Source organism: Taurulus bubalis (assembly GCF_910589615.1).
Source record: "Taurulus bubalis genome assembly, chromosome: 15".
Classification (NCBI taxonomy): Eukaryota; Metazoa; Chordata; class Actinopteri; order Perciformes; family Cottidae; genus Taurulus; species Taurulus bubalis.
The window spans coordinates 10,125,305-10,140,227 of NC_136603.1; the positions used below are offsets into that span (position 1 = coordinate 10,125,305).

Here is a 14,923-nt window from a genome sequence, read left to right on the forward strand (position 1 = left end):
ACGCCATACAATCGTTAGTGTACTTGTCAGCACTAATTGTCTTAATGACAAAACCTGCAGTGCTTAAGCTCCTCACAGCTCCATCATATGGCTCTTTCGGGGGAATGCGGGAGCTTCCTTACAAAAGGTGTGTTTTTACTCTGAACAGGCTGTGAGGCTACGATGGTGCTGATGATGAAGTAGCTTGGATCCTTGCTTGTGCTCATTAGTAAAGCTATTGTTTTGGCGTTCAAGAGAAAGTCTGATGATATTCTATATTTTTCATATTCGGGAAGTGTGTCTGTGTAGTCTGGTACATTTTATTTATCTGTGTAACAGACCTCCAGAAACTGCTGAAAAACACATCAGTGAGCAACACTGTTGCCCCTGGTGACATGTTCTTTCATTATCAGGAACATAGGCACTGGAGTTCATTTTTAGTCGATATAACATCAATGTCCTCATAAACCAAGTACTCACTGGTGCACAAAGTGCTTAATAATCCTCATCTGGAAATAATCCCAATATGCACTTCGTTACGACCTTTGAGTAACCTGTGATAAAAGCTACAGTGCCCGGCTGTACTGAGCTTGTTTTTAAAAACAAACGTGTTGTGTGTGACCTGTTTCAAAGGATTTACACTAGATGTTCTGTAGGAATAAATGTATGTAAAGATCAACCAGCATTGCTAGTTTCGGTCTTAACCTGGGATTTGTTTACAACAAGCAAGCACAGCATAACAGCATACTTAATGCTTACAAAAAATAAATCAATACAGTTGACCAACTTTACATGGAGATTGGACATGCTGAAGTATTCCAGAGAGTCATATAGAGTGAACATGTATTGTTGGACATTCATTGAGGCGTAATGGGCAAATTGCATTTAACCTCATCCTCATGTGTTATTGCCTTTACCTTCACTGCCAATGAGTGGTTTTGTGGGGAAAAAGCAAAGTGAAAAGATCTCTTAGCAGTGGTACATGTTCTACTGAGAGCCACAACAACATACACAACAAATGACAGCATGGAGCCATTTAGACAAGAAGGCCATGAGCTCACAAGCAAAGGTGAAGAGTGCTTGAATTGTGGTGATTACATCCAAGGCAAAGCACTGAGAACTACCCATGTACCCACACTAATCTGCGTGAGTTGATTGCCCCCTCTTTGGGGGAAACCTGAACTGGTGATATGTCTTTGAAGATGCTGCAAAAGCAAAGCAAGGATCATTTAAAAAAGAAACAAAGGAAGAAAGAAGAAAAAGAAAAGAATTGAAAAGAGAGAGATGTGTGTGCTTTTGAGTAGCAGGGGAGCTATCCTCCTTCCCAGCTCATTTGAAAGCTCGAGCAAGGCCAGTTGTGACCTTGGGGTCACAGAGGCAGGTTGGCTGCCTCCGTCAGAAGTCATGTTCTCTTGACAGCTCGGAGAGATGACAAGCCGAGCTGACAAACATCTCTGACTACATTGTGTTTGGTCAATGGCTTGTCCCCATCACCTGCTCTCAAACTGCCATCGCTAAACAAAAGAGAACTGTTTTTATTTTTAATGTTTTTTTTGTAAATTAAAGTAGTTATTGCAACTATTTTCGTTCCTCTGAGCTTTATTCAGGTTTCTTATGTTGGATTTGGGTGGCTACTTGAAAGACAGAATGAAAACATTGTTTGCATTTCACACATTCTGAGCTCACAATCTGAAACCAATATGGGATCTATAAGACAGCAGCTAATTACAAAATTCATGACTGAGATTGCTTACTATTCATATTTAAAACCATTTTGATATGTTCTGCTTTGCAAATTTTGCAGTCAACCATAAACCAAGCCCACACGATGATCGATACATTTGTTGGTTTGTTTTGTCAACTTGTTGTGCGATTGTTATATTTGATTAGATGTTTTCCCCTTCGGTTCCTGTCTATTCTCTTTCTTTGTGTTTTTCCTCTTTTAAGTCCTTCAACTGGTGCTTAAAGGAGGTGGTAAAAGGATCAATCCACTGTTGACCAATGTATCACAACTTGCTGGATACACAAACCAAGAGGATGTGATTCAGGTGCTGACCTTTAAACATGCCAACAGATTTGCTCGGGTTATTGAATTCGGTGGTCAATTGTTTTTTCCACTCAAGAAAGACACTCAGCACATCAATAAAATCTTGGCATTTTTGAAAAATGCATTTCTAGTTGGCTCAATCCTGCCTGAACTCTTTCTCTTGAATAAGAACAAACCATATTATTTTCATAGCAGAGTGTTTTTTCTAAAATCAGATTTAGATTATGTAGATTAAGTTATGATGGCACTTAATGTTATGCAATTATTACTCAGCATATTACATTCAAAGAATAATCAAATATATTCAGATTTGCCATCAATTGTCAAGGAAGGATCATATAACAGAAATAATGTATTGTATGTGTATTCCAGAGATGCTTTGTGGTATCAAAATACAATACATGTTATCCTGCTGTATCAGGCATGAAATAAACGTGTATTTTTTTAATTTATTTTTTTAAAAAGGTGCATAATTCGACATAGCAGGAAAAAATTATTTGCTCCGTAAAGATGTGGAGTTATATCTCCCTGACAGAGAATGAATTTGCTCTCTCTCGGTGTGTGTGTGTGTGTGTGTGTGTGTGTGTGTGTGTGTGTGTGTGTGTGTGTGTGTGTGTGTGTGTGTGTGTGTGTGTGTGTGTGTTGGTATCTGAGCTTCTCCCTGCTTTGTTGACCTAGTCTGGTTGGCCTCACGTCCTTTTAGTGCATGTTCGTGCATGTGAGAGTGCCCCACGGCTCGCTCACGGCCGCTGCTCTGCCCTGTACTCTGTCACAGAAGCAACGCACCCACCCACGGGTTCCCTCCCAGGAAAACAGTGTTAGCTTTGTATTACTTATGCCGTTGTTGGCCCTGTTAGCACAGTTAGCACTGTTAGCACAGCTAGCTACCAAACGCCGGCTCAGCCGTCGCCATCTTGAGAGCCGTTGAGAGCCGGTTGAAATGCTCCCAGTAATTTAGCACCTTTAAGAGGACATAGGGATACTTTTTCATGAAGCTTGTGCTTTTTAACGATATTTCAACAGCAATATTTTCTCATTTCATCAGGGAGTGTCACATCGGAGATACAAGGTTTCTTTCAAATGGCATTGTCAATTGTCTGGGCTGGAGAGATGACAGTATACATGCAGCTAAGAAGTATTGATGTCATAGGGGAGCTAGAGGATTAACGATGCGCACCACATGTTCTGGATCTTTTCTTCATGGTGCGTGAAGGGAGAGCTGGGACTGTGGGACTCAAGGCTAGGGACTCCCCGAGGGAGGAGTAGAGATACAGAGGAGATTGAAAGACTCATCTGATATTCATCTTATGCTGCAATGTCTGTCCTTGGTGTGGACAGTCTCAGGGGGAGGAGGAGGGGAGGTGGACTTGAAAAAAAAGCAGGCATAAAGTGAAGAGCACCTTTTTTTGGGGTTGCTTATTAATTTGTATGTATGTGCAGAGATGTATGCTGTGCAAGTGATATTCCTCACCTGTGATCTCCCGAACAGTGCGGAATACATGGAGTTTTTCTGGGTCCAAAGCTTCAATGTTATGATACACATCCCTTTGAATGATTATTGGAGATTAGAATAACACAAACAAAAACAGAAAGATCATAGCATCTGACATTTAAACTATATAGATATGCTATTTGCTTCTTAATCACAGCAATTGCAAATGACCTGCGCTCACCCAGATATAAAACAGGACAATTAAGAACACCTGATTAAATCCGTTGGCTATCTGTGTAGTATGTCTTCTATCTAGATTACTTCCTTATGCTCCATAGATAAATGTAATATCATATACATTTACTGGCACTCTTCTTACTCTCAAGGGACTTTCAGCATACTCATTTCCCACTTGCCATCACTGACACTGGGAACATTATTTATACATTCAGACAATTAACAACAAGCCTACATTAAAAAAAAATCGGGACTCTAAAGTGACACTAATCTCGAGCAATTTACATTAAAAGTGGATGTGAAAAAAAAAAACACATCTAACCATGAATATTTGCAATCTATTTGGTCCCAAAGGCATTCATGCAGAATGCATGTGTGTTGAGGGGTTAAACCTGAGGATAAAAAAAAATAATATTGCTCAAAGCATTAGTATATTTTCAGTGAAATATATGGATTTGATATCTTATCCCAATGTTGACTTTTAATAATTCAAATTCCGTTTAAGGTTAATCATATTGATTAACATATTCCATTTTAACAGTGTTAAAAACTGTTGACTGTTCACTGTCCAGGACTTCCTTAACGTAAAGCTATACTCTCAAGACAGGACCTGCAATGTCAAAACATGATGACAGTTCTACTATTTCACCGCTTGTTTTAACATTCTGATAAGCTAAATGTTCTAAACTCTCACCCTTTGATCCCAGTGATAAGGAACACCAGGTTGCCATTGATTTTGGTGCAGTTGACAAACTTGTCGATGTTGCTGGAGTCCACAGTCTGAGCTGCCTGCAGGCTGGCTGTACCGATGCCATCACATGCTAGAACACAACGTGAGGAACAAAGTGAGAAAGCAAAATGCATTATTGGTTTGATTAAATGTCTTTATAATGCCAACATAATAAAACAATTGAGATACAAAGTTATGCAATGGCAACAAGTATAACTGTACATCATTTGCCAATGCACACTATTGCTTTTGTATTAATACTCGAAAAACAGATGTGTCCATGGTTGATACAGCTGCAAGTCTCCATCTCATATCAGTGACATTTTTGTATTTAACTAAATAAAACTTAATTTCAATTGCCCAAAACGCAGAATTAATGTGATAATGATTTATTGATGTTCAGACGCTACACCCCGATGTTAACCAATAATGATATACTTTAACAACTTCATACATTTCTAAATAAATGTGAACTTAATGAATTACTCAAGAAGAATTGTATTAACATCTGTTTGTGGTTTACCTTTCGGGCAGATGTCAGTACAAGGAATGCACATCTTAGTGCGGTTCTCCTCCACCTCCATCTTGTTACTGGGGCACGCTCTCACACAGGAGCTATGGTCCACCACAAAGTTATCTGAGAAACAATTCACCGTAAATGTCAAACACAGATGGCTGCTGTTTGTCACACAGGGACATCCAGTAAAATAAGTGTCACTTGGTGTAAGCAATCACAGAATAAAGTGTTGAAAGTCACTTTAATTCACTTTGTGTGACAGAGGCTCTCCAGAAAGGACAAAACTTTCATGTTTGGATTTTTTTAGCCTGCAACTTAAATATTGCATGTTTAATTATAAAAGCCATGTTTGATATGGATATTTGATAAGAAAGTAGCACCGTAGAAGCACTTTAATGGCACTTACTGATAGCACTTTGTAGTTTGACTTTCTTGAAGAAATTGTACTTTCTTGATTCTTGTTGCTCCTGAGTTTGTACTCATAGTTGGATGCACTTATTGTAAGTCCCTTTGGATAAAAGCCTCAGCTAAAAGAAATGTAATGTAATGTATTATATTTGACCTTGTTTCATTTATAAAAGTCTTGAATCAGTTGGATGATCAACTAAGGGAAAAAAAAAAAGCTCATAGCTGTCTGTAGGCTCTGGCAAGACACTAATCATAACAAAAATATAAATGAGACAATAGGCCACATAATTCTGAATAAATAAATATACAATAAATGGGCCTATTGGACTTTCTTACATAATGTTGAGTAACAAAGCGTAATGTTCGGTAAAACCACAGTACATAAACCAGCCTTTCCACTAACACTTTCTGGACTTTCTTGCTTCACCACTTAGCTTTCATACCATGACACTTTCAACAACGGTTGCTCGACATCCTACAATACTTGCTCTGCCTGTCACTTGTTCTGATCAATGCAAAAACTGTTATATTCAATGTATCTGTGGTTTGGAGAAATGCATACTGCTATCAGTGCTTCCTTGCAACAACTATGACAAAACAAGCAAACAACAGAAAATAAACAACATGTGCTACTCTTTGAACGAGCCTGAAAAATGCAGACAACCATGACTGTTTTTATAGCAGCCGTAAGGGACTTACTATCATCACATTTAAATGGTTAAAAGTCCCACTTCCCTCCCACTGGTTGGCCTTTTCACTGTTGTTGGGAACAGTGTGGGGTGTCCACAATTAGCTGTCCGCATGGTGAGCAGTTGATGGGTAGCTGGGTAGTGGCCACAGAACACAGGAGTAATACCCAGACAATGTCGCATAAAAATAGGATGAGATATGATGATGGTGATGCAGATAAAACCAGTGGTCTTGTTATTCTGCAAAGAGCCATAGCCCAATGCAGTAAACAATTGAAAGGTATTAAGCAAATGGACCACACTGGTACCACCCACAAACTACAGAAAAGCTTTGCTTCAGGGAGGAAGTATTCAGCAGCCGGGTCCTTGGATCTATAATAAAAGGCAGCCTCCTCCATATTCCCCTCTCTGCATGTCATGGCCCATATTGATAAGTCTGTAAGGTCATTCCACACCCTTGCAACATTTCAACCAGGGCTAAGCTTCAAATTGCCTCTTCAGTGACAATGGCCAAGCCTTATGCTGTAGTTTAAAGAAGCTTGAGCGTGCAGGTGAATGCACGAATCTCCAAAATGCACATGAGCGCAGAAAATTATAAAAACAATTTGCCCAAATGCCAAAGCATGCAAAAAACAATGCGCCAGCCCAAAGTCGCACCACCTTGTGATCATCGTGAACATGGAGCTGTGAGGGTTTGCATTTTTATTCTCAATTTCCCTTTTGTCCACTTGAATATCGAGACAGGCAACACATCTCAACCCAAATCACTCACTCACACATACACACTTTAAAAATAACATAAAACAAGCTGTATTTACACAATAGTTGTTTTGTATATATGATCGACCAGCAAAAAATTATAAGGTTATGAGAGGATTAAGAAGTAAACATAATTCAAGCTTCTCAAAGTTTTAATCGTTGTTCTTGTTCGTGGCAAAATTGAGTGTTCAAATGCAAATAAGGCATTTAAAAAGTATAACTTGCTGCTGTCAATGCACTCCGTATGCATGTGTGAGTATAGTCCATACTATGAAAATGCACATGATTTGTGTGTGTGTGTGTGTCTTCGTGAATGCATAGTTATGATCTATGCAAAGAGATAATTATTATACTGGCATTATGCAAATATAATATATTGGCTTATTTGGACAGATGTGCAGTGATATATGTGCATGTTAAGCATTTGAGTTGTTTTGTATACGATGGTCATGCTTCAACTAATCAGATTTCCCTAATCCTCAGAAACAGCAGGAAGGGGTAAGATTCAATGTCTTTTCTGAATTTATTCAACTTTACCTCAACGTCACACATATATTTGTCAAAGAAAAAATAGCTTGCTTTTCCTGCTAAAGCAAGCTATATTAATTTGTAATGAATTAATCATCTTTTTTTCTCTTAAAAAAAAAGTTATAATTACCAACTATTTACTTTTTCTTTATCAACATCATTTATTGAGCCATCAGTATAGCAGGAGCTCCACAAAGTGCAATTAACAATATTCTCTTGCAGCTTTTGGGTATATGAGGAAATAAGCCATGCCGAAAATTGTTTTGGGTTTTAGGATCCCACATTCAAAGTGGAAAAGATAATCATATATTGGGGAAAACAACTTTTTTTAAGGGCTATGGTTAGGATTGGGATACTTTTTAGGTTAGGGTAGCCGTGAAGGTTTTTCCCGGAATCAGTGTAACATCATCACAAGTATACCAGTAAGGCAGATGCGTGTGCGTGTGCGTGTGTGCGTGTGTGTGTGTGTGTGTGTGTATCCGTCCAGTAAGACTTACGAGGACACTTCTTGACACAGAAGGCTCCATAGGTGTACTTCGCCCTGGGGTTGTGCTCCAGTTGGAAGGTGGTGGGGTTGTAGACAAAGGGCTGGGGGCACTGGGTCACACATGCCCCACTGTCATTGAAGTTGGTGCAGGCCTGCAAGCAAGCGCACACACACACACACACACACACACACACACACACACACACACACACACGCACACACACACACGCACACACACACACACACACACACACACACACACACACACACACACACACACACACACACAAACACAATGGTGGAGCAAGAATTTAGATTATTTACTTATTAAAGGGTGATTTCAGCCAAAATATAAATCTCTCATTTATCCCTGTGGTACTATAACATGCATACAGAGGGCGCGCCCAGAGATGACATTACTGAATCATGCAGATGGAAAATCATCTGCATGCACCCAATGAAATTGCCCCCCGGACAAGTTTAATTTGCCTTTTCCGGGAGGTATCTGGTCCTAAAATATGTCTTTGGCCAATGTGAGAAAATTAAGAAAAAGAGTGGTGGTTAAAAACTGAGTATAGACAGTGTTAAAGCAAAGTTGAACTGAAATGTTTTTAGAAACAAACACAGTAAAAATTCAAAACCATTTGTGAAGGCCACCTCATTCAGTCTATATAGGTTGCACCTTGCAATAATATTCCTTCACCAATTGATGGACCTTTGCCCAAAGTTAGCTGGGATCGGCAAAATCAATGTCCAAATGACTTCCTGATTCATCCATTCTTGCATATAATAAAAGATGAAGTGTGAAGATTCAAGAAGAGGTCCAAAAGAACTTGAGGAGTTCCTTAAGTGATATGCTCTGAATTACAAACGCAGAAGCGAGCCTAACATGAAGAGGGTTGAACATAAAACTGATAAAGCACCCGCCTAAGAGCCAAAATGGAGAGGAGGTTGGTGCAGTCTGTATTTAAAAATGACACTCATGTCCGGTACAATTGAGAATGAAATGTCATTTAATGATATTTGTCATACAAGTGGCCTTTAAAAAAAATGTCTGAAAGAAATAAATCCTTTTGAAGGTTTCCGTGAATCGAAGTAAGTTAAAAGTCGTGAGTAATGTGTGAAAAACAGGAAATGAATGATCAGGAAATGTTTTTTGTTTCTTCAGAGGGGGGGGGGTATGATATTACCATGTAAACAACTGGATTTTAACTTGTTTGTAAATGAAATGTATGTGTGGCGTATGTGTGTGTGGGTGTGTTCACTTACAAAGCAGTCTGTGTCCTTCGGTCCATAGCAGCCACCTGCACACTCACGATGGCAGCAGTCACTAACATAGGGACCAAAGCAACGGCCGTCACACTGCTCAGCACATACTGTCTTAGTTACTGTGGATTGATAGATATAGAAAAAAAATATAAGAGAAAAAACGTATCATATAACAAGATACCCAGTTCACATGGTTAATGGCATCTTTGAAATTAGCGTGATTAATGTATCTAACCAATCATATTCTTCCACGTCTAGATACTGGACACACTGCTGGATGGACATTTGCATTGCAACCGCCTGGCAAAATGTATGCATGTGTGTGGGCAACTTCAATTGAAGCAGTATCACGGCCATCAGCTAGCTATCTTCAGTCAAGTGTCTGTCTCCCTTCATGCTCCTCTGAGGGTCTCCAGCTGGACTTGACAAAGACATGGCATGATTCCTCTCTGACTCAGTGTACCGTCCTCCTTTCATGGTGCACATATTTTCCCTTTCCTCACATGTCTGTCGTCGTCATATGTGCTGTCATATGCTCTGGATGCCCCGCTTCTTGACAGCCATATAATGAATATAGGAAAATGTCAGTCGTGGGATCAAGGTGATCAACATAAGTCTTATTTAAGATAGTGGAGATGGATAAAGCTGTGCAATTACACAACAAAACATTGAATACAGCTGCTGCTGGGCATTGGCAGATTCAGGCTTTCAAGCTGAACAAAGTATAAAGGGCACCAGCTGCATGAGGAAAGTCTTCTAGCATGAAGAGGAGCCTATACGTATAAAGCACTGCAACAATCATTTCTTCTCTAAAGGGGCACCCTAGAGGGCACTGCATCACATTTTCTCCACTAAAGGGGCACCATTGAGAGCACTTTATCATGTTGTATCTGCCATAAGGGAAGCTAAGTACTTTTGTGGCTTAAACAGAACTAAGTATTTCAAACCCTCTTTTCGCCAAACCTACACCTAACCAAGTAGTTTTCTTGCATAAGCCCGGACTACGTTGTTTCCTGTGAAGACTGTTGCTGGACTTCAGTAGGAAAATGCAAAAAAAAACAGGAGTAACATACAACTGTTGTATGAGGATACTTTGCCACTACGGTGCCACTGGAGGTGTGAAAAAGCATGCACGAGATATAATACATACTATGCAAAATAAAAAGACAGTGGCTTGACTGGTGCTATATATTGTGTGTCTACACCAGTGTTGGGCTTGTCACTCATAAATCAGTCATTTATTTACATATACTTCCATCAAATTCCATCCTGTCTGAACATTCTAGAAGAAAAACAACATGCAACATCTAACTTGCTTGCATCCTTGAGTGTATATAATCAAATAATAAAAACAATTGTACTTATTTTTTGCATAATTCAGCTTCTTTCAGATTTGGTGATAGAGGTAAAAGTAAATTAGTCACAGATATTATAACTGAAATTTAAATAGTTAGTTGTCATATTACTAATTTCTGGGAAAACTAGCAGTGTTATCATACAATGCTGGAGTGGGAATGTGCAAGTATTTGTGTGTGTGTGTGAATGCACACCCTTTGTGCAGTGTGCCGCGTTTCCCTTTGGGCACTGTGGTGACGAGATATTATCACAGTGATTGATACAACAAGCCACAGACAACCCGTGCCACACACACACACACACACACACACACACACACACACACACACACACACACACACACTTCATTCGTTGCTTTACGTACCATCAGTGGCATTCCATTAACAGTGCTTGAGCTAAAATGAAATGGCCTACTTTACTCAAAAGACACTTTGTCAAATAAATGACCTTGCCAGACGAGAGACGCAACACTGTTGATCAATTTGGCTTTAAACTTACACTTTAAGAAAAAGAAAAAAAACATGCTGGCGACGACAAATACAAAAGGAATCCATCTCATAAAATATGCCTGGAAGCTTCCATTTGAGCAGGTTGTGGACAGCAGCATCAGTCACAGGAACTACTGCCTTTCAGTTCCCATTTAAATGAGCTAAAATGTGCTTTTTCACATCTGGTTTCCAAAGGAGCTTCATAAATGAATATGGGATTTTTTTGTTGCAATGGAAACTACATTTCTATAACAAAATATATAGCAACATTTGTCTTGCAATCTACACAAAACGTACGTACTGTTTGCGTAACAGACCCTCTCTTTTTATGATATATAAGATTGTCAAAACCCTCTTTTAATTTTCAATAAAACCAGATTTTAGCAGAAGATAGGGAATGTCTACAATATTGATCAAATGAATTGGTTGGCCCTTTCTTTCTTGCAGTCAGCTTGATTTACTATCTAATTATAAAGCAGGAATTTCTTTCTCACTGTATGTTCTTGTGCTCTTCACATATCTCGGGGACCAGCTGATCTGCTCTACTTCACACTTGGTGGGTGTATTGCTGGGGACCCCATGGAGTGTTTTTAAAAATGTGTGCAATTTTGAAAAACGACACGTTCCAATATGTATAAACTTGGAATAATAGAGCACATAGCGCTCTGGGCGGAGATTCAGGGCTCAGTAGTCCGGCATGTCATCCGCACTTGACAGACCGCAGCACAACTGTTGTTGTGGCAGGTGTTTTGCTCTTTTTTTTTAAGTGAATTGGTTCTTGGGAAAACTGCAAGCTTACTCTGTTTGCCTTCACTGGCATCACCGGAACTATCGGGTGCATCATTGCTCAAAATGTTTCGGGAATATCACTTTCAGTGTCATTTTAACAGTGTAGTGATTGGAGAACAATGTCCACATTACTGTTATTAAGTCCACCTGTGTTAAAGACTGCATAGACAAAGATCTACCACTTTCACATGTTCACATTGTGGAAAGCCTACATGGAATAAACAAAACAAGGGTTTTCAAGCCATAAATGTTTATTGTTTCTAATTGGCACCAATGTATATTAAAAGGTTGGCTATTGGAAAAAAAAACCCACAAGTTTAAGGCACTTCCGCTTTGGCTTCACTTTTTAGACCGGAGGGTGCTGCCTGATCTGAGGGGTGAAAGCATTGATCCTGATCCATTCCGTGCAGACCTCTACTAGGCTGTGCTTATGTAATCTAAAACAGCCCTCAGGCACTTGAGATTCAACTTGTAGAATAACTTATGTTCATCTGTATATCTACTTATAGGGTCATAGGGTTATACATCTGTGTACATTCCAGGAGTTGTGTTGAATTGCAATTTACTTCTCGAGTATTTCCACTTTCCTGCTGAGGTGCTGACACCGAAAGCTGCTGTTTGTTGTTGATTTTGAGTCACAAAAAGCATCTTTGGTATGGTCAAAAAGGTCTTTCATTTGACATTTTCACACTTATTCATTCCATGTATTTCAGCACAATATAATTGAAGGTTGCGAGGTAGAAAGAGAAGCAGAATTATGAAGCATGACGTCCAGGATGAAGATGGCGAGATAAAGGAGGCAGGCAGACATAGCCAGGACTTATCGAGGCTCTGTGACGTGTTGTTAACAGGTCCTGGTCAAACAGTTCATTTCTCATTATCTTAATGAGATCGCGACCTCAGAACAAATAAGATGAGACATGGCAGGGTTGGGAGGCATAGATGAAGTGGTCTGTGCACAGAGTGATGGAAAGAGGGGAGGGAACTGATGGCGAAGATTGCACAATCAAACTAGAGACTTATAGGAGAAAAGGAAAAAAAGTGTGTGAGTGCCCTTTCGTCTGCATAAATATGTACATGCTGTTCTTGTATAGAGTTGTGACGTTTCCGTGTGTGGTACATAACTAATTGTATTGTGTATGCTATGTTCCACTGAAGAAAAGCCAAACATGTTCATGTTAAAGATCCAGCTTCCCTGTGTGTGTGTGTGTGCCTTCATGGGAATGGTGAAGTGGTGTGTTAGACATAGAGTGAGCAATGATAAAAAATGGATGGACGGACATCTGTAGAAACAGATTGTTAGGATCTGTGACAGATTGATACATTTTCAGACAGAAGGGGGATGACTTCACACTTTTTCACATTATCTGCTTATAGAATGCCACATTTGCAGCAGGTTATACTGCTGGTTAGTTTACTTCTCAAAGGCTGCGATCACAAAATAAGTAATTGTCAGTGTGAGTGATAGTAGACACTTAAGCATTATCTTGATAATCCTGTGATACTATGGGATATACTATGGGATATGCCAACAATTGCGTTGCAGTATATCATTTTTCTTCCTCTTCTTTTAGCTGTTCCTGTAAGGGTTCACCTCAGAGGACCATATATTTCCATCTAATTGGTAACCCGTGACTTGACCGATCCGGTATGGAAATTTGATTTTATGATCCGCATATTTGATTTGGCAAAGGTTTTACGCTGGATGCCCTTCCTGATTTAACGTTTATATTTCTCAAAGGTATACGTAATGTTCGCAACATCTTGACCTCCCTGAAATGTAGTAAGTAACACATTGATTGCCAAGGACAGCATTGCTTGGGCATGTTAGAGAGTTGGAAAATGGGCCATATATAAATTAGTTTATGTTTTGGCTTATAATTCCAGGGCTGTGGAGTCTGTCCTCACAAAAAACACCAGCATCATTTGCTAAATGTCTAAAATTACCTCCATATGAATATCAACGTTCTATATAATTGTTCTCCAACGGTCCACATCATTCTGAAACCACCACACATTAAATGTTGAGGATGAATATTTTCCACCTAAAAAAAGGCAAAAGATAATCTAATATTACTACTTTTAAGTTGCATAGGCTTGCATAGTTAGGATAGGTATTTGGTATTGAACTGCATCACTAATCTTGAAACCTATTTTTGTCCCACAAAGCATAGCATGGTAGTGTTAGCAAAGAACAACTCCACATGGCAATGCTAGCGTGGACATAGAGGGCAATATTTCCCCAGTAATTGAACTTTTGCTGCACTCATTTGCCGATCCAGTCAAGAAAAACTGAGGGGAAATGACACAACCGTGAAGGTTTTTTAAAACTAAAATATTTGTGGCTTTTTAGAAAAAACATTTGGTACTGGAGCCCCACAACAAGGATTTGATAAGCAGAGTCTTCTGTGGTTTAGTTTAGTTTAAAAGTAAAATGATTATATTGTATTCCTTTTATTCCTTGGTTTAGGTCAGCTAGTGGTCTGTGGTATGCAGCTCTAATACCTGCTCTTCTACATGAACACTATGTGTTGTACACTGTACAACAGGCAGATAGAGACAGCAAAGTGGGTAGTGCCTGAGAGAGAGACTGAGAATTGAAAGCCTAAGAAAATGAGTGACGGAGAGGGAATAACAAGGATGCCCACTCCCTGCTGATAAACTCAGTAGTGGATCATTCGCACACTCTCTCCCAGCTGCCATGAGCTAGTATGAAGAATGGGAGGTCCCAGCAGGAGGTTTTGTGGAAGATGTATTGGGGTCCAGGGATCTCGTTGGGGTGTGCGTGAGTGTGCTGGAGGCGCTGGTATTTCCACAGCCATTATGGGCTTGTGAATACCTGTCCAGAGGTGGCCCATTTACAAGGCTGACGCTTTCCTGAAAACGTAGAAACTACCATTTTCTCACGATGAATTTGATTAGTAAAGTAACATAAACTGGGACTAAATATGTTCATTTAAGTAAGCAAACACTTAAACATGCTTTAAAAAGGCTTGTATTACTTAAAATGTCATTGACTATTTGTTTAGGATGTAAATATATTTCATGATGTAATGGTGTTATGAATGTGGTGAAAAAATTCACCTCCCTGTCCATGGGGGTGCTGTTATATGTTTGGCCGTGCTTTGTACTTGCAGGTGATTGGACGGCGGTATTTAAGGGGGAACCTGTGGAGGACTGCTCTCTCTTTTGTCTTTCCAGCTGCACG

General features: G+C 39.5%; 1 protein-coding gene across 1 annotated transcript in view; it reads right to left on the minus strand.

The window, feature by feature from the left end:
* erbb4b (erb-b2 receptor tyrosine kinase 4b) overlaps window positions 1-14,923 on the minus strand; it is a gene marked incomplete at both ends in the record, with an annotated part of 274,023 nt that overhangs the window by 72,833 nt on the left and 186,267 nt on the right. The window contains 5 exons of the mRNA XM_079231242.1: window positions 3,498-3,571; window positions 4,390-4,516; window positions 4,949-5,062; window positions 7,824-7,965; window positions 9,083-9,201. Of these exons, the coding sequence (XP_079087368.1) occupies window positions 3,498-3,571; window positions 4,390-4,516; window positions 4,949-5,062; window positions 7,824-7,965; window positions 9,083-9,201 (576 nt within the window). The remainder of the gene's footprint in view (window positions 1-3,497; window positions 3,572-4,389; window positions 4,517-4,948; window positions 5,063-7,823; window positions 7,966-9,082; window positions 9,202-14,923) is intronic.